Source organism: Cetorhinus maximus, chromosome 4 (assembly GCF_964194155.1).
Source record: "Cetorhinus maximus chromosome 4, sCetMax3.hap1.1, whole genome shotgun sequence".
Taxonomy (NCBI): Eukaryota; Metazoa; Chordata; class Chondrichthyes; order Lamniformes; family Cetorhinidae; genus Cetorhinus; species Cetorhinus maximus.
In genome coordinates this window covers 32,133,054-32,158,504 of record NC_135882.1, presented here as the reverse complement: position 1 = coordinate 32,158,504, position 25,451 = coordinate 32,133,054, and the positions used below count along the sequence as shown (strand labels likewise).

Below are 25,451 nucleotides of genomic sequence, written 5' to 3'. Positions count from 1 at the left end.
TTGCTGCTCAAAATGTGGTCTCCTCTACAATGGAGAGAACAAATGCACATTGGGTGGCCGCTTTGTGGAACACCTCCATTCTGTCCACAAACATGATCCTGAGCTTCCAGTGGCCTGTCATTTTAATTCTCCACCTTGCTCTCATGTTGACATTTCTGTCCTTGGTCTACTCTTCCAGTGAAGCTCATGGTAAGGTTGAGGAACAGCACCTCATCTTTCATTTAGGTATGTTACTGCCTTCTAGACTCAACACTTGGTTCAGACCATAATCTCGGTGCCCATTTTGTTTCCTTTTCTTTCTACGTTTTGTTTTTTTCTCTTGTTTTTTACTTTCATACAGTAGTACACCTGCTCTAGGCATATCTTTTGTCACTTTGTTTCTTTTTTTGCTCCATCTCCATTCCCTTTGGCCCTGGAAGACAAGCCCTTCTGTCATTCAAACTCTGCTGTATTTTACCTTATCACAGACCTTCCTTTTGTCCTTGTTCCATCCACCATTTGCTTGAAATATATTACATTTCTAAATTTTCCCAGAAGGTCACAGGCCTGAAGCGCTAACTCTATTTCTTTCCACAGCTGCTGCCATGACCTGCTGAGTATTTCCAACATTTTCTGTTTTTATTTCAGATTCCCAGTATCCACAGTTTTCCACTTTAAGAAATGCTCCATTGGTTGTGCAATGGAATATATTTTTGCATATGTTGAATGGCAAGAAAAATACATTTTTTGTGCATAAAGGTTAGATAATTCTTAATAATGTGCTAGCTTTCAGGCTCTATTTAATATCTTTGAATAAAATATAATTAGATTGTCACAGCAAAGAATATGTTAAGAATTATAGGTAGCCACATGTAATAAATTATTACTCACCTTCAGACCCAGCAGCGCTCCAGAATCTCTAGGCACACTACCATCTTTTAGTCGTTTATTTAACAATATCCGACCAATTAGTCGCTCCCCATCTTTGGATGGTTGCCATGTCACTGGATGCTATGAGGTCAAAGCAATAACACATAGGTCTTTAATACCTAAGCTTCCACGTGGCCACAGTATTTCTTTAATTAAGATTCACTTTCCCCACTAAAAAAACCACTGCAATCACACAAATATTTATGCTTTGATTTCCAATTAGGATCAGCTTAATTCGGTAATTATACAGCTCAACTTGGTTATTTTTAACATTAGGGCCACTTCAATAACCCAGAATAGGACATTTCCACTGTGGCTCATTTTTAGCATTCTAAAGGTTTGTGTAATTACAGGAATTCATTGTTTTAATTCATGCTCCATGCAGAGAAATAAGCAGACAGGGGCAAGACTTCTCAGTAATACCGCCCAACTCCCAGGTCAGAAATCATCACCAACACCAGCTACCACAATCACCAAGTTTAAGCAACAGCAAGTACCAAAGCAGACAGTAAAAACAGTTCTATTACCACACCTACCAAAATGTCACTGCACCAAAATAAGTTCACATACATGACAGTGGAAGGGAAAAAAGAAAAACACAGTTCTGCGGCAAAACAGATCCAACTTTTCCTCTCAGTCTGATATAAAAATGTTATCATCTTAAGGTGGACACTTCAAGCTAAGTTAATTAGCAAAATTGATTTGAGAAGTTCCAACAACATAGATACCACTGAAGAACAACAACACAAGATTTTTCTAAAAGTCTACCATGCAATTGTACCACTGAACATTCCTGTGCATCTTGAAAAAAAAGTATTTAGTTTTGCTGCTGGACAGCAAAAAATAAAGCAAGCAACTCTGAATCTTTTTCTTTTATCTGTACCTTTATAGATGTGCATTTATCGCTCGAAAGACCCTGTCCTTTTACATTGAATGACAGAGAGCAAACGAAGACCAAATGAGCAGGTAGAATGCAGGCTATACAGACTTAGTACCTTCTCGCTATGGCTATGTTCCTCGTTTAGTGTTGTGCTACTGCACGTATCTACCCCAGAGTCTTTAATCTGAGGCTCAGACCATTCCAAGTCCTCTTCCAATGAGTGGCCGCCAAATCGCACCATTTTCTTTTGCCTCTCAGACAAGGTGTTAGAGTCCGACAATACTGCCTGCTCACTAGTTTTTCTTTTTCCCCTTTGACTGTTCCCTACAGGCATGGGATAAAAAAAAGAAACATGCAAAGGCATAAATAAAACAAAGGAAAGTGAAATAAAAAGAAAACTGAATGCTAAGGCTCCACATGTCTCACCAAAGACATTGGGGACGCCTCACTGCTATGCCAAGACGCATGGTCCAGCCAATAGTATTCCACGTCCCCTGTGAGAATCAAACACATAAGGAAGTGCAGAGGAGGAAGGTACAGAAGGACAGAAGCGGAAATTGCAGACAACTGTATTGAATAGCAAAGAGTTAGATATTTGTGTGCATCAAAAAATTGTTGCTTGGCACAAGCTCAGCTTTAGAATAACTGACTCAGTTGCCAAATCTCATCAGCACTACATCCTAATCTTTTAATTGAATTTGAGAGTAAATCCCCACTACTTTTTCATTACATGGGCTACAAACCAACTGCGGTCAAGTGGGCAGGATAGCAACCTGCTCTCAAAGTTGCCACTGTTCCAACCAGAATCATTGATTTTTACATTTCAAATGCTCATGTTTCATGGAGTTTTCAAATCTTTCTTTTCCCTGACATTTGTATTTAGATCACAAAATAATATCAGTAGCATATAAACATTATTTAGTTCTTGCCTTTTGGGGGGATCTAATTGTAATGGCACTGAGAAAAGTCTATTGGCTTGAGAATTATTAACAGCTTTAGAAAGGGCCAGCAATAATAATTGAAAGACAGTGTTACTCACAGATGGAAACATTGAATAGAGGTGTAATTTTGAAACATTTTAATTTCAAACTGCATTGTATTGAAAATCTTTATGAAAGCCAAGAGACATTAGAAAAAAAAGAATATTTAATATGTTTGCATAAAATCCATGAAAGAAGGACAGTGGATGGGAATAAAAAGTAGGTTAGTGAACAGAAGATCAACTTGAATATTCATACAAAACCATCTGAAGAGACTGTATCCTTTTTAAACATTAACATAGACTTGTTTGCTGAGAGAAGCCAGCACTTCATTAGGCTCAATTTCAAACAGCTCCATTGGAATTTAGCCCAATAATAGCCAGTTAGTTTTCGGGTTACCTTTGACAAGCATGTAAAGCACACAAAACAATGTAGCATGGTAATAGGCACCCAATCCTTACTTGGGAGAGGCCTTTGGTGTCCCTTGCTTGGCAGTGAGCGCTACAGGATTATCTGTTGTTGCTCAATCTGTCCCAGAATTATTAATGGACTTATTCAGTAACATGATACTGGGTCTTATCATCTATATATTGTATATGGTGACTGAAATGCAAAGACGACTCGAGAACTGAATGTCCAACTGAATCAATTTCTAAGCAATGGACAAAGTTCTTCAATTACAAATTTTTGCCATATTCGGGTGATTTGCAATTTTGGATCAATTATGCCTTCAAAAAGGAAAGTTCCACTTTAGATCTGGCTTACATCCCTTTCAGCCAGACAAATATGAGCAGGCAGATTGTTCAGGAAATACCCAAGAGCATCTTGTATTCAGTTATAAATACTAATGAGGAAGAGGATTCGACAGGGCAATGCAGCCAGAGCCATGACCATAGGATAATGGATGGATCAGCTCTAAAGAAAGAAAGCTCAAGAGTAATAGTTATAGGGGATTCCATTCAAGGGGAGAATACAGGGTTTTCTCTGTTTAACTGACATGATTCTAGGATGGTATGTCACCTCCTTGGTGTCAGAGTCAAGGATATCACCGAGCGGCTTCAGAACGTTCTGGAGGAGGAGGGTGAACACCCAGAGGTCATGGTCCATATTCATATCAATGGCATAGGTAGAAAAAGGGTTGAGATCTTGCTGGCAAATTTTAAGGAGTTAGGAAAGAGATTAAGAAGCAGGACCTCAAATGTAGTAATTTCAGGATTATCCCTGGTGCCATGTGCAAATGATTATAGAAATAGGAGGATAGAGCTGATGAATGCATGGTTGAAGAGATGGTGCAGGAGGGAGGACTTTGGATACTTGAAGCATTGAGAATGGTTCTGGGGAAGGTGAGATCTGTACAGGCAATAGGAGGAAGATGGTGGTGTAATAGTAATGTCACTGGACTAGTAATCCAGAGGCCCAGGCTAATGCTCTAGGGATGTGGATTCAAATCTAACCATGGTAGCTGGTGGAATTTAAATTCAATTTGTTACATGAGCTTGTGACCATGAAACTATTATTGATTGTTGTAAAGACCCCTCTGGCTTATTAATGCGTGGGTTGAGTAGGTCCTTGTGCTGCTGCCAGGGAGGAGAGGTGCACAGTGGTAGGTCCAGCCAAGGGGCTATTCGGCCATGAGAGGAAGGCTGAGCCCGGGCTTTTCCCTCTCTTTGTGTCTTGCGGGAGTTTTTTTTCCTGAATGCTGTTTAGGATTGGTAGGGTTTTAAAATTTAACTTGACGATTCCCTTTATCTCCTGGGCTGGGAACTTGATTTTACAATGTGACTGTATTGATGTAAAGTATGAGATTAGATTGAGTTGTTGGGCTCGGGGTTGGTAATGATGAGTGGGCTTTTGTTCTCCATGTGCTCACTCCCGGTGACCAGGACGGAGGATTTTTACTTTATTCCAGAGCTGACTGTCTGTCTGTGCCTCTCTCGTTCAATTTAACGTGTTAACCAAACGAAGCTGTTCCTCCTGAGCTTGCTGTTCCTCTGTGGATTGGAACCAATTAGAGGGAGCTGCTGTTTCCTCTGTCTTGTTTAGTAAGACCTTCTGCGTCATTTATCCATTGCCCCTCTTTTGTCCTGTTTGGAAGGTACCCCCCCTCCCCCCTGTGTCATTTACAGGGAGCTATTGTATCTTTTGGAAGGAATTGCTTCCCTCCCCCACCCACCCCAACTCCCGTTTAAGAGTTGCTTCCTGTCTCAGCGTTTCTAAACCTCCAGGAGATTGTAGCCGATTCCAGGAATGCTGCTGTAGTCAAAAACCCCTGAGAATTTTTGTTAACTTATTACACTGAACAATCAGACCCTGGATCTTAAATTCTGCACCTAACCACCCCCACTGAGATGGTTTTGAAAATGCCCAGATCAGGTTTTTTAAATGTGGCTATTAACAGTGCAAGACTAATGAGGTTCTGAACTGTGAACAAAGTATTCAGTTTATCTTTTCTCCTGTGATCCAGAGGCTATTGGTTAACACTATGGTTTGTCCCTTTTTGAGTGACTGTGTAATCCAAAAAAAATTGCCCTTTAGCGAAGGAAATCTGCTGGCCTACATGTGACTCCAAACCCAGAGCAATGTGGTTGACTGCCCTCAGTTCAGTTCAAGGGTGACAAATACTGCCTTTGCAAGTGATGCTCACATGCCACGAAGGAATAAAGAACAATGGGTTACACTTAAGCTGTGCCAGGCAATATGTATGCTTGTGCAGTTGGAGAGGGTTTAAATTAGCTAGGCAGTGGGATGGGAAGCTGAGCATAGATTCAGAAGGGAAAAAAGTCGGGCAAGAAATGGAGGGCAGAAAATTAGCAAGGGAGTTTGGAAGGCAGCGAAAAGGAAAAGTTGGAAAATAGTCAAAAGGGAGCCAATTTGTGCTTAGTGTAATTTTTTAAATCATTGATGGGATGTGGGCATCGCTGGCCAAGCCAGCATTTATTGTCCATATCTAATTGCCCTTGAGAAAGTGGTAGTGAGCTGCTTTCTTGAATTGCTGAAGTCCATGTGGAGTAGGTACATCCACAGTGCTGTTAGGGGGGGAGTTCCAGGATTTTGACTCAGCAACAGTGAAGGAATGGCGATATATTTCCAAGTCAGGATGGTGAGTGGCTTGGAGGGGAACTTCCAGGTGGTGCTGTTCCCATGTATCTGCTGCCTTTGTCCTTCTAGATGGTAGGGGTCGTGGGTTTGGAAAGTGCTGTCTAAGGAAACGTGGCGAGTTCCTGCAGTGCATCTTGTAGATGGTGCATGCTGCTGCCATTGTGCGTTGGTGGTGGAGGGAGTGAATGTTTGTGGATGGGGTGCCAATCAAGCGGGCTGCTTTGCCCTGGATGGTGTCGAGCTTCTTGAGTGTTGTTGGAGCTGCACTCATCCAGGCAAGTGGGGAGTATTCCATCACACTCCTGGCTTGTGCCTTGAAAGTGGTGGACAGGCTTTGGAGAGTCAGGGGGCATGTTAGTCACCACAGGATTCCTCACCTCTGACCTGGTCTTGTAGCCACAGCATTTATATGGCTAGTCCAGTTCAGTTCTGGCCAATGGTGACCCCCAAGATGTTGATAGAGGGGGATTCAGCGATGGTAATGCCATTGAATATCAAGAGGCGATGGTTAGATTCTCTCTTGTTGGAGATAGTCATTGGCTGGCACTTGTGTGGTGTGAATATTACTTGTCACTTGTCAGCCCAAGTCTGGATATTGTCTAGGTCTTACTGAAGCAGTCCATGTCCAAATGCAGCACCTGAGGAGTCGTGAATGCAGCTGAACATTGTGAACTCATCAGCGAACATTCCCACTTCTGACCTTATGATGGAAGGAAGATCATTGATGAAGCAGCTGAAGACGGTTGGGCCCAGGACACTACTCTGGGAAACTGCTGCAGTGATTTCCTAGAACTGAGATGATTGCCCTCCAACAAACACAACCATTTTCCTTAGTGCTAGGTATGACTCCAACCAGCGGAGAGCTTTCCTCCTGATTCCCATTAACTCCAGTTTTGCTAAGGCTCCTTGATGCCATATTCAGTCAAATGCTGCCTTGATGTCAAGGGCAGTCACTCTCACCTCACCTCGGGAGTTCAGCTCCTTTGTCCATGTTTGAACCAAAATTATAATGAGATCAGGAGCTGAGTGGCCCTGGTGGAACCCAAACTGAGCGTCAGTGAGCAGGTTACTGCTGAGCAAGTGCCGCTTTATAGCACTGTTGATGACCCTTTCCATCACTTTACTGATGATCAAGAGTAGACTGATGGGGCGGTAATTGGCTGTGTTGGATTTGTCCTGCTTTGTGTGGACAGGACATACCTGGGCAATTTTCCAAAGATGCCATGTTGCAGCTGTACTGGAACAGCTTGTCTAGGGGCACAGCAAATTCTGGAGCACAAGTCTTCAGTACTATTGCTGGAATATTGTCAGGGCCCATAGCCTTTGCAGTATCCAGTGCCTTCAGCTGTTTTTGATAACACGTGGAGTAAAGGAAATTGGCTGAAGACTGGCATCTGTGTTGCTGGAGACCTCCGGAAGAGGCTGAGATGGATCATCCACTTGGCACTTCTGGCTGAAGATTGTTGTGAATACTTCAGCCTTCTCTTTTGCACTGATGTGCTGGGCTCTCTCATCATTGGGGATGGGGATATTTGTGGAGTTTCCTCCTCCGATGAGTTGTTTAATTGCACACCGCTATTCGTGACTGGATGTGGCAGGACTGCAGAGCTTAGATCTGATCCGTTGGTTGTGGGTTTGCTTAGCTCTGTCTATTGCTTGCTGCTTATGCTGTTTGATGCCATATTCAGTCAAATGCTGCCTTGATGTCAAGGGCAGTCACTCTCACCTCACCTCGGGAGTTCAGCTCCTTTGTCCATGTTTGAACCAAAATTATAATGAGCTACAAGTAGTCCTGTACTGTACTGTAGTTTCATCAGGTTGACATTTCATTTTTAGGTGTGCCTGCTGCTACTCCTGGCATGCCCTCCTGCACGCTTCACTGAACCAGGATTGATCTCCTGGCTTGGTAGTAATGGTAGACTGGAGGATATGCCTGCCATGAGGTTACAGTTGTGGTTGAACACAGTTCTGCTGCTGCTGATGGCCCATAGCACCTCATGGGTGCCAAGTCTTGAGTTGCTAGATCTGTTCGAAAACTATCCCATTTAGCATGGTGGTAGTGCCACACAACATGATGGATGGCATCCTCAATGTGAAAACGGGACTTCGTCTCCACAAGGACTGTGTGGTGCTAACTCCTACCGATACTGTCATGGACATATGCATCTACGGCAGGTAGGTTGGTGAGGATGAGGTCAAGTATGTTTTTCCCTCTTGATCGCTCTCTCACCACCTGCCGCAGACCCAGTCTAGCAGCTATGTCCTTTAGGACACGGCCAGTTCAGTCTGTGGTGGTGCTACCGAGTCACTCTTAGTGGTGGACATTGAAGTCCCCCACCCAAAGTACATCTGCGCCCTTGTCACCCTCAGTGCTTCCTCCAGTTCAACATGGGAGAGTACTGATTCATCAGCTGAGGGGGGAGGGATGCTGGTATGTGGTAATCAGCAGGAGCTTTTCTTGCCCTTGTTTGACCTGATGCCATGAAACCTCATGGGGTCCAGGGTCGATGTTGAGAGATCCCAGGGCAACGGCCTCCCGACTGTATACCACTGTGCCATCACCTCTGCTGGATCTGTCCTGCTGGTAGGACAGGACATACCGAGGGATGGTGATGGTGATGTCTGGGACATTGTCTGTAATGTATGATGCCATAAGTATAACTATGTCAGACTTTTGCTTGACTGGTCTGTGGGACAGCTCTCCCAGTTTTGGCACAAGCCCCAGATGTTTGTAAGGAGGACTTTGCAGAATCGACAGGGTTGAGTTTGCTGTTGTCATTTCCGGTGCCTAGGTCGATGCCAGGTGGTCTGTACAGTTCCATTCGTTTTAGAATTTTTAGCAGGTTGATACAAGTGAGTACCTAAATGTAAGGAGTATAGCGAATAAGGCAGATGAGCTGAGGGCACAGATTGATGTGTGGAAGTATAACTTTTTGTTGGTACTACTAAAATATAGCTTAGAGAAGGGCAAGAATGGCAGCTTAACGTAACTGGTTACAGGATTTTCAGACACGATAGTGAGGGGATAAAAAAGGAGGTGGAGTAGCAATATTAATTTAAAAAATAATTACAGCCTTGAGAAAAGATGTTAGAACAATCATCAAATGGGGCAATATGGGTTGAACTAAGGAACAAAAGAAGGGACAATCTCTGACAAATGCAAAAACAATTAAGGCAATAATAGTGGGGGATTTCAATTACCCTAATAATAACTGGGATACAGCCAGTGTGAAAGGCACAGACAGCACAGAATTACTAAAATGCATACTCAATAAAATTTTACTTTTTAGTTAGCATGTGGCAAGTCCAACCAGAGGTGGGGAGCAATTCTCTTTTAGTTTTCAGGAATGAAGTTGGGCAGGTAGGAAGAGTTTCAGTGGGAGAGCGCTTTTTTGGTAGTGATCATATTTCAATTAGATTTAGCATAGTTATGGAAACGGACAAAGATTAATAGAAGTAAAGTTTCTAAATTGGGGAAGGTCAATTTTACTTGGGAGAGTGACCAGAACTGTAATCAAAGTGCAGTTTAACTAGTATTATACACAGTTCTGGCATAACCTTCCTACTTCTCTATTAAATGCCTCAGCTATTAAAGGAAAGCATACCATATACTTTCTTAATCACCTTATCGACCTGTCCTGCTAACTTTAAGTGTCTGGGGATGTACATTCCTTGTATTACAGGGAAGATTTGAATGCACTAGAAAGGATGCAGAGGAGATCTACGAGGATGCTGCTAGGATTAGAAAATGTTAGCTATGTGAAATGATTGGATAGGATGATTATTTTCCTTGGAACAGAGAAGGGTGACTTCATTCGAGGTGCATAAGATTATGAGGGATCTGGATAGAGTAAATAGGGGTGACCTTTTCACCATAGTAGAGAGGTCAAAAAGCATAGATGTAAATTAATTAGTTGAAGGATTAGAGGGGAAATGAGGTTTTCACCCAGAAGGTGGTAGGGATCTGGAATTCACCTCCTGAAAGGGTGGTAGAGGCAGAAAGTCACACCATATTTTAAAAAGTACTTGGATGTGTACTTGAAGAACCATGACCTGGGCTACAAACTTACTGCAGGGGGTAGGTTTAGGCTTGATTGCTCTCCATCAACTGGCATGGAAATTTTCAATGATTCAGTCCAGCTCGTGAAACTCTATGGTAGCTGAACACCAGCAACCATATTATTGAGTGCAGAGGCATGAGGCCTGAAACATGCCTGAAGCAATGGCCTGGGGAAAAAAAATGAATTCCTCATAAAGTGACAGGAATACTTAAGCAGTATTTGGAATGGGCAGTGATGGGGCACTTAATTAAAAAAAAAATTCCTACACAATTTTCCACACCATAATTTTCCCTTGCACATCAGGAAGTCTAGTCAGGAGCCTTTGATTGGCTATTGCCATCCAAAGATCTGGCTCCAGCATCATGGTGCCCATGGTGTATCATAGACAATGTTGCCAGAGCATAAGGAAATCCTTCAACTGAACTGGCCTTGTATTTTCAGGCAGTCAGTTCATCCCTACAAAGATATTTCTGACCTATTTGCTGCAGAACCTTCTAGGCACAGATCAGCCTTAGCAGTCATCTATACACCCACTGTCACCCTACCAAACACTTCAGATGGTGAACATGGTCATCCTCCCCTCAAAGGGTTGAGCAACACAAAGATGTGCATTATCAGCTTTTCTGGCTTATTGCAAGGTTCTCAAGGTGATAGTTGGAAGGAAGTGACATTATAAAGGACTTTAATGCATTGAATGTATATATTTCCCTGCCCTTCCGATCTTCAGTGGGTCCAGGTTACTACTTAGTGTCAAATGCATGGTCATTGAGGTCCAGGTGGGAAATCAAATCTCAAGAAGAAATTCTCTCTTGAGGATATCAGACAACTGCCCAACATTTCAGATCCTAGGTGGAAATATTTGAACAAGTTGAGTTACATTGGAAAGTGCCAAATAGATCCAAACCATTTTTAAAAGTCTATGTAGTTCAATAAAAAGTATATTATCTCTTTAAAATAAAAGTTCAAAACATTCTTAAAAAGGTTGATACTGTAAGCAATCTTAATTAGAAATGAAATACATACTTGTAAAGAAAAAACAAATAGGTTAAATAATGTTCTTTTCTCGATAATGGCTGAGGAAAACCAAAACAGCAGACAACTTAAGAGCTTAAGTGTAATATCTTACATGATACAATCACTTGCATAAACAGATTTATTAGCTTTTTCTTCTAATTCTTCTGAAATTGTTAATCTTCATCTGAATAGTTTCAGCACATCCTGATTTCACAATAACATTATCCACAGTGGTAACATGGGGGCTGATTTGTACCATTTTCCTCTTGTATGCCAGGCAGACAATACACAGACCATATGGGTAAATAAATCTTATTTTGATATCCATCGTGTCTTATCATTTGGTCTGAAAATAATGGTATTTCGTAGGACATTAAATTATGTTTGTATATATAAACTAACCTGGAACCTCTCAGTTTGGCATTAATTGCAACTTTTGCTTAAATGGTACAGGAGCCAAAGTTGAATCTAACCCCCAAATATCAGTCAAATCTGATTTGCCTTGACAAGCACTTCATTGTGCAAGAGGCAGTTCAAATTTAAACATCATAAACTGTGCAAAGAACATAGTATTCAATAAGTGGTGCTCACTTTCAACTGCAATGTGCATTTGGATTAATAACTGAATGCTCTGCCTGTGCTATTATAATGAACAGGGGGGATGGGAGGGAGTGGGGCTGGAATTGATGAAGAAACATCCCATCCCAGGCAGCAAACCACGGTGCTGCCTGATATAGTGCAGCATAGGAATAGGAGAAGGCCATTTAGCCCCTTGAGTCTGTTCTGCCAATCAGTGAGACCATGGCTAATCTGTGACCAATTATAATTCCATATGCTTGCCTTTGCTAACAAAAATCTATCAATCTTAGTATTAAAACTAACTGATTTAGCATCAACTGCAGCTTGTTGAAGAGAATTCCGAACTTCTAGCATGCTCTGCCTGAAAAAGTATTTCCTAATTTCATTCCTGAAAGGCCTAACTCTAATTTTGACTATGCCACCCACACCTGTACCAACCACCCCCAACTCCTCCCCTCCAATCCTGGACTCCCAGCTCATGGAAATAATTTCTATCTACCCAATATGCTCCCTTTAATATCTTGAAATCATTGATCAAAACACCCCTTAAAGTTTTAACTTCCAGGGAACACAACTCTAGTTGGTTTAATCACTCCTTGTAGCTTAACTCAGAGTCTACACTGGACTCCAAGGTCCATATATCCACCATATATCCAGCCTGAGGTGTGGCGTCCAGAGTGTTTCAGGTACTGTTTAACCAGGGCTTTGTACAGCTGAATCATTAATTCTACCCTCTTGCATTATATTCCTCTAGACATAAAGGCCAACATTCCATTAGACTTTTTGATAATTTTCTGGACCTGAACAGTTGTACATTAGCAGTGGATGTGGAGGCATCTACGACTTAATATATTGTTCCCTGAACACACCCAAAAGCAAACAACTTGGACACATTTATGAAACAAAGTGAGCTCAAAAGAGACTTTAGGGCTTTGCAATTTTTTAAAAATCGGAACCAGCAGCACAAGCAATAAGAGAGCTAGCTCCTAAGTAGATGACTATGAGTTTGAACCCCAAGCCACTATAAGTTGACCACTAGGTGAAGCTTCAATATACTTGGAATGTACTGACATAGCTAATTGGTCAAATCTAAGCTCAAGCCCTCTAAAAGACTTCAAGGAGCAAATTATGTACAAGGCTCTCAAATCTAAGTGGCTAAAGGAGGCTGACTACTGACACATAACTGAAACAGAAAAATAAAGAGAAGCACTGAGATAAAAGACAGAACTACAATTCTTTCTTTTAAAGCAAAAAAAAAAATCACAAGAGCTTAGCAGCGCTTTACCTAGAGATAAGGTTTGTGAATTCCGCATTCTAAGGGCCATTTAGGTGCAGATTTCCCAAGCCGTATACCTGTATTAAACTTCCCACTTTACGTTTTTCCTAAGCTGCGGTCAGGAATGTGTAATTTAGTCTGGGCCACACTGGGGCAACAGTGCCAGGAACAGCCCTTACCAAAAGTCTAAGCCCATGAAATTCAAACAGTGCAAACAAGGGTGTAAGACAGATGGGTCAGTCCATGATCCCAGTGCACCCAGCAGGGAGGGCAGCTCACAAGGAACCCACAGTCTTAGATTTTCTATCCAACCATTTTAATAGATGAAAAGTCACAGGTTGCATACATACAATGTTCTCAACATGCATTCCCTGTGATAGTTGCACACTGCTGGATCCCAGAATCACTCCTTATAATTAGAAATAGAAATGAGTTGCATGAAATTTTGGGGATGGATCATCAGGGTTTAAAGCTCCATATGGCCCATTATCTGCAGTTTGGATACCTCAATCTTCAAAAACTGTGACTTGATCAGTCTCAAACATTTCTCAAACTTTTAGCTGTGTAATTAGTTACAGCAAGTTTGTTGTTGGTCATATAGGTTGTATGTTCTGGCCCACAAGCCTCTTGAAGAAAGTAATGCATAACCTAAAGTAGGGTGTTTAGTACCCCAGCAGAGTTTTCCCATATAATTTTAGACTCTTTGTGCTCTTTTCTGCTCTAATTGGTTACTTCCAACGTTCTTTATTGTTCAAACAAATTACACAAAGGGGGGGAGTTTTAACCTGGAGGAGTACATGGCTTGGGTATGGGTGGAGGCGTTGAGTCCAGCAAAAATGCATGCATGTCTAGAAGCCAGGTTCGACACACTGACTTCCTTCCACACTTAACTCAAGCAATACTGCACCCTTTTGAGGGAGGTGTGTTGCCTAACAACAGATGGAAATGATTCAATCGGAACATTATTTTACCACAGTTTGAAGTTTAACGTTGCATCCATGAGTTTTCTGGGGCTCCTGAAATAAGTCGTTGAAAACAAGGCAAGAATGCAATGACAATTGAGAGAGCCAAATCAAATTCACCGAAATATAGCAAGAAATTCTCAGTGCTTGCAGCTGCTTTCATAGCAATGGTGGGAAAGGGTTTGTACCTACTACTTTTGCTAAGAGTTTATTTTGGTGATTTTCGAAATCACATCAGGATGGATGGAACCTTGGCTGGCTTAGACTAGGTCTCAGACAAGGAGAAATATGATCAGCAGCAGCAGCCTGCTGTTGAGACACCTGCAGCTGGTTAGCAGAGAGGGAGAGAAGCAGAGGGTGCAGGCTACCCACAAAACAGGGTGTAAAGGCAGAAGCTGAGTTGTTTGACATATCCAAAAGCTGACATCTGCAGCCTCTGAGAAGAAGACCTGCTCCATGCTGGATCTGTGCCACCCTCAACATTTTTACCTCCAGATCCTTCCAGGGCTCTGCCAAAAACAATGCATAAGACAGGTGACAGGTTGTTTGCCAGGGCAGGCATTTTTGTGAACTTTACCTGTGATGATGCCAGGCAGAATGAGTTGGCTTCCCACAAATGCAGGGTAATCTACGCATTCCTAGATCAACCAGCAGTATTTGTCAACTGCAAGGGCTTCCACTCCATCAATGTAAGTTGGTGTGGAACCACAAAGATAGTTTTGCAGGTGTGCACCAGATTTTTGGGGAGGTGCCATGATGCATTCATCCTGCAGCAGCTCAAGATCCTTGATGTTTTTTGGACCTGCAAGCAGACTGAAGCGATGGTTGCTCAGAGATGAAAGATACCCACAACAAACTTGGCTGATGATACCCATCAGAAACCAGACAAATGATGTCCAAGTATACTATAACAAATACCACATGACCTCCAGATGTATAATTGAAGAAGCCATTGGCATGTTGAAGATACAGTTCACGTGACTAGAAAGATGCGGACGTGCCCTTTGGTGTGCACTAGCCAGGACTGTGGTGTGATGCATTCTGCACAACTTTGTTAAGCAGCAAGATTTGGATCTCCAGGAGGAACAACGTGCAGTGCAGATGGTCTGTGGATGACTCTGGCATGTAAGGTCCCCAAAAAGACAGCTTCATCTGCAACCGTGCAGGGCAGACTTGTTCATTGGGATATTATGCAGCATGTTGGGTACTAACTGGGGGAACCAGGGGTAAAATGTTGAAGCACTTGAGTGGAGTCCCAAATTCAATGTTCCCATTTGCCATCATCTCCCTCATGCGCCTAGCATACTTCATTGCTAACACTCATTGGAAAGCAGTCTGGCACAGAACAGTGGAGCACTGTAAGGCCAAGGCTAAGTTATCTGTCATCCTAGAAAAGGCAGCAAATATACTGGCATACAGAATACAAACAGCAATGATTAAGGCACACATGGGGTGGAATCCTGTGGGGGTGACAGGAATGGGAAGGTGGCAGAGTGATCGCCTGCCACACTGCCATGTAATTAAATGCTCTCTCCACCTCCAAACACACCACGAGAGAGGTCAGAAGGTTCCACTCATGGACTCATTCCACTGACGAGATTGATGGTGCCTGATATTAGTCCATGCAAGAAGAATGTGTCGCAACGTCCTGTGATACTATCCCACTAATGCTTGAGCCAGATTGCTCCAAACTCTCTGCAATCATGATCAGTTTTGGTTTCCTAACTAAGAAAGGATAAACTTGCAATCAAGGAAGTCATAGATTCATAGAGGTCTACAGCACAGAAAAAGGCCTTTCGGTCCGTTGAGTCTGCACCGGTAAAACAAGTACCTAACTATTCTAATCCCATTTCCCAGCACTAGGCCCATAGCCTTGTATGCCATGGCATCGCAAGTGCACATCCAAATACTTCTTAAATGTTATGAGGGTTTCTGCCTCTACCACCCTTTCAGGCAGTGAGTTCCAGATTCCCAACACCCTGTGGGTGAAAAAATTCTTCCTCACATCCCCTCTAAACCTCCTGCCCCTTACCTTAAATATATGCCCCCTGGTTATTGATCCCTCCACCAAGGGGAAAAGTTCCTCCCTGTCTACCATATCTAAGTCCCTCATAATTTTATACACTTCAATCATTTCCCCCCTCAATCTCCTCTGCTCCAAGGAAAATAACCCCAGTTTATCCAATCTCTCCTCATAACTAAAATTCTCCAGCCCAGGCAACATCCTGGTAAATCTCCTCTGCACTCTCTCTAGTGCAATCACATCCTTCCTATAATGTGAATTCCAGAACTGCACGCAATACTCTAGCTGTGGCCTAACCAGCATTTTATACAGTTCCAGCATAACCTCCCTGTTCTTATATTCTATGCCTCGGCTAATAAAGGCAAGTATTCCATATGCCTTCTTAACCAACTTATCTACCTGTCCCGCTACCTTAAGGGACCGATGGACTTGTACACCAAGGTCCCTCTGATCCTCGGTACTTCCCAGGGTCCTACCATCCATTGTGTATTCCCGTGCCTTGTTTGTCCTGCCCAAGTGCATCACTTCACACTTATCTGGATTAAATTCCATTTGCCACTGATCAGCCCATCCATATCCTCCAGTAATCTAAAGCTATCCTCCTCACTATTTACAACCCCACCAATTGTTGTGTCATCCGCGAACTTACTGATCAACCCTCCTATATTCAAGTCTAAATCGTTTATATATACCACAAACAGCAAGGGACCCAACACCGATCCTTGTGGAACCTCACTGGACACAGGTATCCAGTCACAAAAACACCCCTCGACCATCACCCTCTGCTTCCTGCCACTCAGCCAATTCTGGATCCAATTTTCCAAATTACCTTGGATCCCATGGCCTCATACCTTCATTATCCCATCGTCTCCCATGCGGGACCTTATCAAAAGCCTTGCTGAAGTCCAAGTAGACTATGTCAAATGCATTGCCCTCATCTACACACCTGGTCACTTCTTAGAAAAATTCAATCAAATTGGTTAGACATGACCTCCCCTTAACAAAACCATGCTGACTGTCCTTGATTATTCCCTGCCTCCCCAAGTGTAGATTAATTCTGTCCCTCAGAATTGCTTCTAATAGTTTCCCCACCACTGAGGTTAGACTGACTGGCCTGTAGTTCCCTGGTTTATCCCTTCCTCCCTTCTTGAATAACAGTACCACATTGGCTGTCCTCCAGTCCTCTGGCACCTCTCCTATGGCCAGAGAGGTATTGAAAATTATTGCCAGCGCCCCTGCTATCTCCTCCCTTGCCTCACTCAACAGTCTGGGATACATTTCATCCAGGCCTGGAGATTTATCTACTTTTAAGCATGCCAGACCACTTAGAACCTCCTCCCTTTCTATGTTAATTTCTTTAATTATATCACAGTCCTTCTGCCTGATTTCCATACCCACATTGTCCCTCTCACTTGTGAACACCGACACAAAGTATTCATTTAGAACCCTACCTATGTTTTCCAGCCCCACAGACAAATTACCACTATAGCCCTTAATGGGTCCTACTCCTTCCCTAGTTATACTCTTACTCTGAATATACTTGTAAAATAACTTTGGATTTTCCTTTATTTTACCTGCCAATGTTTTTTCATGTCCCTTTCTTGCTCTCTTAATTTCCTTGTTAAGTTCCCCCCTACACACTCTAAACTCCCCCTGGTCTTCCGCTGTTTTGAGCCCTCGGTATCTACCATAAGCCTCCCTTTTTCTCTTTATCCAATCCTGTATATCCCTCGACATCCAGGGTTCCCTGGATTTGTTGGTCCCACCCTTTGTCTTTACTGGAATATGTTGGCCCTGTACTCTCGCTATTTCCTTCTTGAATGAGTCCCACTGCTCTGACACAGATTTACCTAAAAGTAGCTGCTCCCAGTCCACTCTGGCCAAATATATCTGATCTTATTAAAATCGGCCTTTCCCCAATTTAGAACTCTGATTTCTGGCCCATACTTGTCCTTTTCCATAACAACCTTGAATCTAATGGAGTTATGATCACTATCTGCAAAATGCTCCCCCACTGATACCTCTACCACTTGTCTGGCTTCATTCCCTAAAATTAAGTCCAGGACTGCCCCCTCTCTTGTAGGACCTTCTACGTATTGGCTTAAAAAGCTCTCCTGGATGCATTTTAAGAATTCTGCTCCCTCTAAACCTATCACACTATGACTAACCCAGTTAATGTTGGGGAAGCTGAAATCGCCCACTATTACTATCCTATTATTTTTACACTTCTCTGAAATGTTCCTACATATCTGCTCTTCTAGTTCTCTCTGACTGTTTGGAGGCTTATAGTACACTCCCAGCAATGTGATTGCTCCTTTTTTGTTTTTCAGTTCCACCCATATGGTTTCATTTGAGGAGCCTTCGAAGATGTCATCCCTCCTTACTGCTGTAATTAATTCTTTGATCAAATTTGCGATACCCCTTCCTCTTTTACCTCCTTCCCTGTCTTGCCTGAAGACCCTATATACTGGAATATTGAGCTGCCAATCCTGCCCCTCTCTCAACTATGTCTCCGTGACAGCAATATCATTATACTTCCATGTGTTAATTTGTGCCGTCAACTCATCTGTCTTATTTGTCAGACTCCTTGCATTAAAATAAATACCATCCAACCTTGCCAAACTCCCTTGTGCCTTAACTGGCCTATAATTTGTATGCCTTCCAGACTCACTTGCTCTCTCTTCTAATTTTGGCTGTGCCTCTCCCCCTGCTGAACCTCCTCTCAGGATCCCATCCCTCTGCCAAGTTAGTTTAAACCCTTCCCAACAGCACTAGCTAACCTCCCCGCAAGGATGTTTGTCCCATTCCGGTTCTGGTTCAGCCCGTCTGCCTTGTACAGGTCCCACCACCTCCAGAAGCAGTCCCAATGTCCCAGAAATCTAAAGCCCTCTATCCTGCACCATCTCTCCAGCCACGCATGCATCTGGACTAACCTATTTCTATACTCACTAGCGCATGGCACTGGAAGCAATTCAGAGATTACTACCTTTGAGGACCTGTTGTTTAATCTGTTTCCCAGCTCCCTAAATTCTGCTTGCAGGACCTCATCCCTCTTTCTACCTATGTCGTTGGTACCAATATGTACCACGATCTTTGCCCTCCCCCTTTAGAATGCTCTGCACCCGTTCAGTGACATCCTTGACCCTGGCACCAGGGAGGCAACAAATCATCCTGGAGTCACGTCTACAGCCGCAGAAACGCCTGTTTGTTCCCCTTACTATCGAGTCTCCTACCACTATTGCTCTTCCCCTCTTTTTCCACCCCACCCTGTGCAGCTGAGCCACTCACAGTGCCATGAGCGTGGCTGCTCCCCAGAGGAACCATCACACTCACCGTTTTCCAACACAGAAAAACGGTTCTCGACTGAGATGTCCCCTGGGATTTCCTGACTCCCTGCCTGACACCTTTCTTCTGACTGATGGTCACCCATTCCCTCTCTGTCTGCACTTCTGTAAGCTGTGGGGTGACCATGTCTAAAAACGTGCTCTCCATGAAACTCTAAGCCTCACAGATGCACCTCAGTGCCTCCAGCTGCCGCTCAAGCTCTGAAACTCGGAGCTCAAGTAGCTGCAGCTGGTGGCACTTCCTGCAAACGCCAGAGCAGAAGGAGCTCTGACTTCCCACATGTTGCAGGCAGTACATAACACTGGACTGAGCTGCCCTGCCATGGCTCTAGTTGAAAAAAAAACCCTTACTTTAAGTTAAATACTGTAAAAAAAAAGTTAAATTATTTATGTACTTTAAATAAAAACTATATCCCTTACCTTTCTTTAGCTTAATCTATTTTAAACTGGACAAAAACTGGAGAAAAAAGCTGGAGAAAAACACTTACCCACTACTCACCAATCAGCTCTCACCTTTGTGTTGTCATCACTTTTTGAAGTGACTGCTTCACCGCGATGCTGACAACAGGACACTCTTCCCAGACTGCTTCACCACGATGCTGAGTACAGCAAAGTTTCACCAGACTGATTCCTGGGATGGCAGGATTTTCATATGAGGAGAGATTGGGCCGACTAGGCCTGTATTCACTGGAGTTCAGAAGAATGAGAGGGGATCTCATTGAAATGTATAAAATTCTGACAGGGCTGGACAGACTGGATGCAGGGATGATGTTTCCGCTGGCTGGGGGGGTCTAGAACTAGGGGTCAGAATCGCAGGATACGTGGTAGACCATTTAGGACTGAGATGAGGAGAAACTTCTTCACTGAGAGGGTGATGAACCTGTGGAATTCTCTACTACAGAGGGCTGTGGAGGCCACGTCACTGAATATATTTAAGAATGAAATAGACAGATTTCTAGACTCCATAGGTGTCAAGGGGCATGGGGAGAGAGTGGGAGTATGGGATGAGATAGAGGATCAGCCATGATCAAACTAAATGGTGGAGCAGCCTTGAAGGGCCAAATGACCATCTCCTCATTTTCTATGTTTTTATGTTTCTATCAGCATGCTTGGAAAGCCTGTCAATTCATCGCACATTCTCCGTTGCTCCCCAATGAATATCCTTTTCATCGAGGACTGCTGGGATACAGCTGAACAGAGCTTGGAGAGGGCTGTGTTCACTGACACAGATTCTCCAAAGCTGACCCTACCACCACTATCTGTTCTTGCTCACTGGTGAAACTGTCTCACTGATTCCACCACAAGTCGAGTATCTGAGAAGGTACATCGTTTCTGCCTTCTTTGTGGCAGTAGCAGGTTTTTTCCTTTCATTGCTGAGAGAAGAGTTCTCTCTCTCTCTGGCTCCTCCAAGCTCTCAGCATTAATCCATTACCACATGTACTCTTCTCTAGCTTGTAACTCAAACATCATCTAAATTCTTTTTTGGAATTTCACTTTTGGAGAATGGCAACACCTTGGCTAACCAGCATCCTTTTCTCATGCAGAATAAATTGTTGTTCCCTTTGAAATTCGATATTCTTGAATCAGCATGTCTCCTTTTTCAGCAATACTTAACTTCTGTACTACCAAATGACTAAATGGTAAATGTTACAAGTGTGAAGCTTACATAATTAGTGTGTTTAGAATTATATCTTTTGGTTTAAGATTATCATGGTATGGAACTGTATCTTTAAATGTAGGATAAATGGAAAGTATGTGTCAAATCGTAAAACCTGGAGATAAAGAGCTGTTTCTAAGTCCACAATGAGAACGCCCTAAGGCCAGAATTTTCTGCACCCAATCAGGATGGTTGGTTCGGTGGAAAGATTGGAGAACCTCGCAGGAAGTCCCTAGGCACATTTGCTGGTGACGTGAATCCAGAAAGCGATGATCTCCTCCCTCCATCAATGGTGGGCCGCATTTCCCACCATCAAATATCGGGAACTTAATTTGAATACATTTGCATCTCATTATTGTGACCACATGCAGGCATCACTCCCCATGTCAAATTTAAAGCCCACGTTGAAGGCAATTTTACGACAATGTGATTTGCAACTGCCTTTAAAAGGCGTGCATCTGGTGACCTGAACTTTGAGGGGAACTCATGGTGAGTGCACATAATTTTGCACGACACTTGCAATTATCCCAATGCAAAGAAGTGGCTCTGCGGATTTGGGGGAGGGGGGCATCACAGGCAAGTCTCCACAGCAGCATCTTCGTGGCTGGATTGTGGTGTTGGGGCAAGAGCAACAGTGCTGGGGGGAAGGAACTTCAGTGCAAGGGCTACAGTGCAAGGCGGGGAAGGGGGAGAAGGGAACCTTAGGGCAAGGGCATCAGTGCCAGGGAGAAGGGAACCTCAGGATAAGGGCTACAGTGCAAGGGGATTGGGTGGGGAGTTGGGGGGGGGGTGGGGTTCATGGCAGTACAGACTGGAATTTGAACACGAGCACATGCCGGGGAGTGGGGAGGGGGGAAAGAAAACGGCCATGCAATGCTAAAACATGTCAAAGATGAACACTCTTATGCAGCTGAGAGAGTTTACTTTGAGCTCAATTGACATTCTTGGAGTCAGGCTAGTCAAGCAGCACTAATTCCTGATAGTGCCAATGATTGTTCCTCTACTGTTTACCCCTCATGCGCACACTTCAAACTTAAGTGAGTGCTATAGTGCTGCAGGATCTTCTTGGGAAAGGTGGCCATCGAATACTGATGGAGGGGTGCGCTCCTCGTCCCTTGCATTATGTTTCAGTTGAAATTGAAAAGTCACACTCGTGGTCCAAGCAAATCGCAGAGCCACTGTTCAAGGCGCATCACTAGACCCAGGTTCTATAGATGGCGCATGTCACCTTATGGAGGATTTGGCACCACGGGGACTTGGAGGGCATCCACTGCCAGTAGTAGTTAAAGTTACCGTCGCGTTCATTTTCTACAGCAGTGGCTTCTTTCAGGGCTCCACTGGGGAACTTTGCGGGATCTCGCAAGCCTTCACCCACAAATGAGGCACCCTTTTTGCCAAAGTACACAACTTTGTCAACTTTGACAGAGATCAGGCGAGCCAGGAAGCAAGAGCGCTGGGATTCGCTGAGATTTCCAGGTTCCCACAGGTGCAGAGTACCATCGACTTCACTCAAGTGGCTCTTAAATCTCCCTGGCAACAGGCTTCCATGCTTTCAATGTTCAGTTGGTTTGTGAACATAACAAACAGATCATGAAGGTGTGTGCAAGATAACCCAGAAGAGTCCACAACTCCTACATCCTCAGCAGGTCTCAGATCTCTGACACCTTCCAGGGATCACTCAGGATGCAGGGTTGGCTCCATGGGGACAAGGGCTACCCACAAAGGACGAGGCTGATGGCACCTGTGCAGCGGTCTCAGACTCCTGGTGAGGGAAGGAACAACAAGGCTCATGCCACAACCTGGAGTTTGGTTGAGCACAACACCTGCATCCTGAAAATGAGGTTCCAGTCCCTGGAAATCTGGCGCACTCCAGAGGGGTTCAAGCGCCATAGTTGCTTGCTGCACATTACACAACCTGATGATGCAAAGGGGGGAGGAGATGCAAGAGCTGCATGTCTTCTCCGATGAGGAGGAAGTCAAAGGGGATGAGGGTGATGAGATCCCGGAAGGCAAGGGTGCAGGCAATGAGGCCATTGCACTGGCCAGAAAAGGCAGGCATACTCGTAAGACCCTCATTGCCACAGGATTCCAGGGGGATGATGATGAGATACAGTGAGGACACTCTTGAGATCTTCACATTGCATCTGGGAATGTCTGACACCTGTCTGGCTGAGGGCAGCATGCATACGCTCTGTGAAGAGGCTCATATCATAGAGACTCTGCTGAGATACAGCGAGCACAATGACTTTAAGATAACTTGATCCTTTGGCAGGCTTCATCACCTGTCAGTAATGGTGACAAGATGGGAGGCAGCCCTGCCTCTAAGGTGCTGAAAGCACACAGAGAACATCACAGAACCCAGTGACGTTTAGGTATGAGATTCTTGCAGCAAACACAAGCCACATGGAGGTGCACACATCACTGATCTGGAGAGTAGCTTTGAAGCCAGACCATCACTGTGCTCAAAAAGTTACACACTGCAACAGAGAGAGGCCTTGGACTGCGACACTAGCCTTCATTTTGTGCAGGAAGCAAAGTTTCACTTCTGATTGACACGAACGCTGTTACAAGAAATTCTTGGGAGTGTATTTACAATGGTCAACATTAAGTACAAGTGATTAACACTCATGCCCACATTTATGCAACTAAATCTTCCTGACCTTTCTAACTCTGCCGCTATGCCTTAGTGGTCCCCTGAAACCCACAGTGCAGGTGGAGGTGGCCTGCTGACTGCTACGCCCTGTTGTCTGTGATGACTTTGATGCGTGTCCTCTGGAGGGCTGAGACCTGGAGGGCCCCAGCCTGCTTTCCAGGTCCTGCTGTGTGGCAGTGCCACCCTCCTCAGCCTAAGGAGTTGGAGCTGCTGGGGTCACAGGAAGAGGGGATTCAGATGGGCCGGACACTCCCAGAGTCACCTGCCAGAAGGGAAAAAGAGTTCAGACCAGTATTCTTATTTCCCAGTTTTTACTGTTTTTCGTTTTGGGTGGGTGGATAGCCCCGAAGTGTGCACTTGCTGATCCTCTGCCCTATGGGTGCCTGAGGGCCCCTGGCTAACTCCTTGAGAGAAAGGGGATGCTGGGGTGTGCTCAAAATGCCTCGTCCCTCTTTCACGTTGACACTGATGGATGCCTGCAAGTGCCTCAGCAATGGACTGTAGCTCCTGCAGCAGTGCAGGACTGATATCCTGGACCAAGGTCTCCATGGCGGCTGCCATCCCACCAGTGTTGACCTTGGTGCATTGGCATGCCGGCACTATCACCTCAGACTGAAGGCGGGCAGACTCCTCCATCGTGCCTTGCAATCTGAGGAGTGCAGTGGACATCCCTTCCTGATGTTTCCCCAGCTTGCCTTTGCAGCTCCAGCAGCTGTGACAAGACTGAGTTCAGAGGCTCGTCATCTGATTTGGATTCAGCACATTTCTGGCCTCCAGCAGTCCTCCGAGTGCTGGCAACCTGGAAGTCCCTGCAGCTGCCTGCTGTGGATCCAACAGTGCGATGTACTCACCGGATTATGAACCGGATGCTACTCTAGAAGTTGGTACCACCAAGGTGTGTGTCACTGCACTGGTGGAGGGTGTTGGTGATGGCTGTGATGGGTCTTCAATTGTGGTGTCTGCAGATTCCTCTTCTGTGGTGTCCTCATGGGCTGGAGTAGAGGACTTGGTTCATGGACCCCCTTGGTTGCTTCTCAGATGTGCCTCGGAAGCAAGGAGAGATAATTAGTTTATGGTAGGGGACCGTGGAACAGGGGAACTGACTGACAGCATGGTTGTCTGATGGATGTTGCACTGTTTGATCCTCACTTGGTGGAACACCACTGACCTCACGGTCAGTACAGGATCGCGTCAAGCAGCTGGATGGCTCAATTTTCAAAGTCTGTGAGCGCCTTGATGTCGGGCATTCCTCCACCAGTCTGCAACCTTTCCTTTTTGCTGTGTGCCAGTTTGTCCTGTATGAATAGAGATAGAGAGAGTGTAAGCAGGATGCCTGCCAGACCAATGAGAAGGATGCCTGGTATGTGTGGGTGCTGAGTGGTGCCATGGACGGGATGAGGACATGATCCACAGGGCAAATGAAGGTGTGTGTGTGAGAGTGAATGGTGATGACCTTTGAATTAGCAGTGAGTGAGATCCCTGTGGACGTCTGACGGGTTTCTGAGTATGCAAGTTGAGAGTAATGAGAGGAGTGACTTACCCTGGCAGAACGGAGGAGATCATTCACCCTTTCAGCACTGGGTGGCTGTCCTCTTTAGAGGGCATTGGCGCTGACCACTGCTGAATTTGCCACCTTGCATGAGGTTCTTCACCCAGAGCGGGGTTAGAGGACATCGTGGTGGGCCTCCACTGTGTCCAGTAGGCACTTGAGGGGGGTGTCACTAAATTTGGGGGCAGCATGTTTCCTCCTTTGGAAGCCATCAGTTCCCAGAAACTTCCTATCTTTTTAAGAGTGCTACCTCTTGCAGGAGTGGCCTTTAAATATGGTGCCCGGTTTACTGAAGTCCCGAGGTCATGGCGGGGTGGGCGAATCAGAGGCTGCCCCACCAGCGATCTTACGTAAAACCCATGCCTCTTAATTTTTAAAACAAAGCTGCACACGATACAACAGAAAAAGCTGCCATTGCCATCAGCAGTCACACACCAATTTCCATGCCCAATATCGGACTTTGCC

General features: G+C 44.5%; 1 protein-coding gene across 1 annotated transcript in view; it reads right to left on the bottom strand.

Annotated features, from left to right (window-relative positions):
• Positions 1-25,451, bottom strand: part of rims2a (regulating synaptic membrane exocytosis 2a) — a 1,205,442-nt gene that overhangs the window by 516,183 nt on the left and 663,808 nt on the right. Inside the window, exons 7-8 of the mRNA XM_078540066.1 lie at positions 1,905-2,113; positions 871-990 (exon numbers count right to left, since the gene is read on the bottom strand). Of these exons, the coding sequence (XP_078396192.1) occupies positions 871-990; positions 1,905-2,113 (329 nt within the window). The remainder of the gene's footprint in view (positions 1-870; positions 991-1,904; positions 2,114-25,451) is intronic.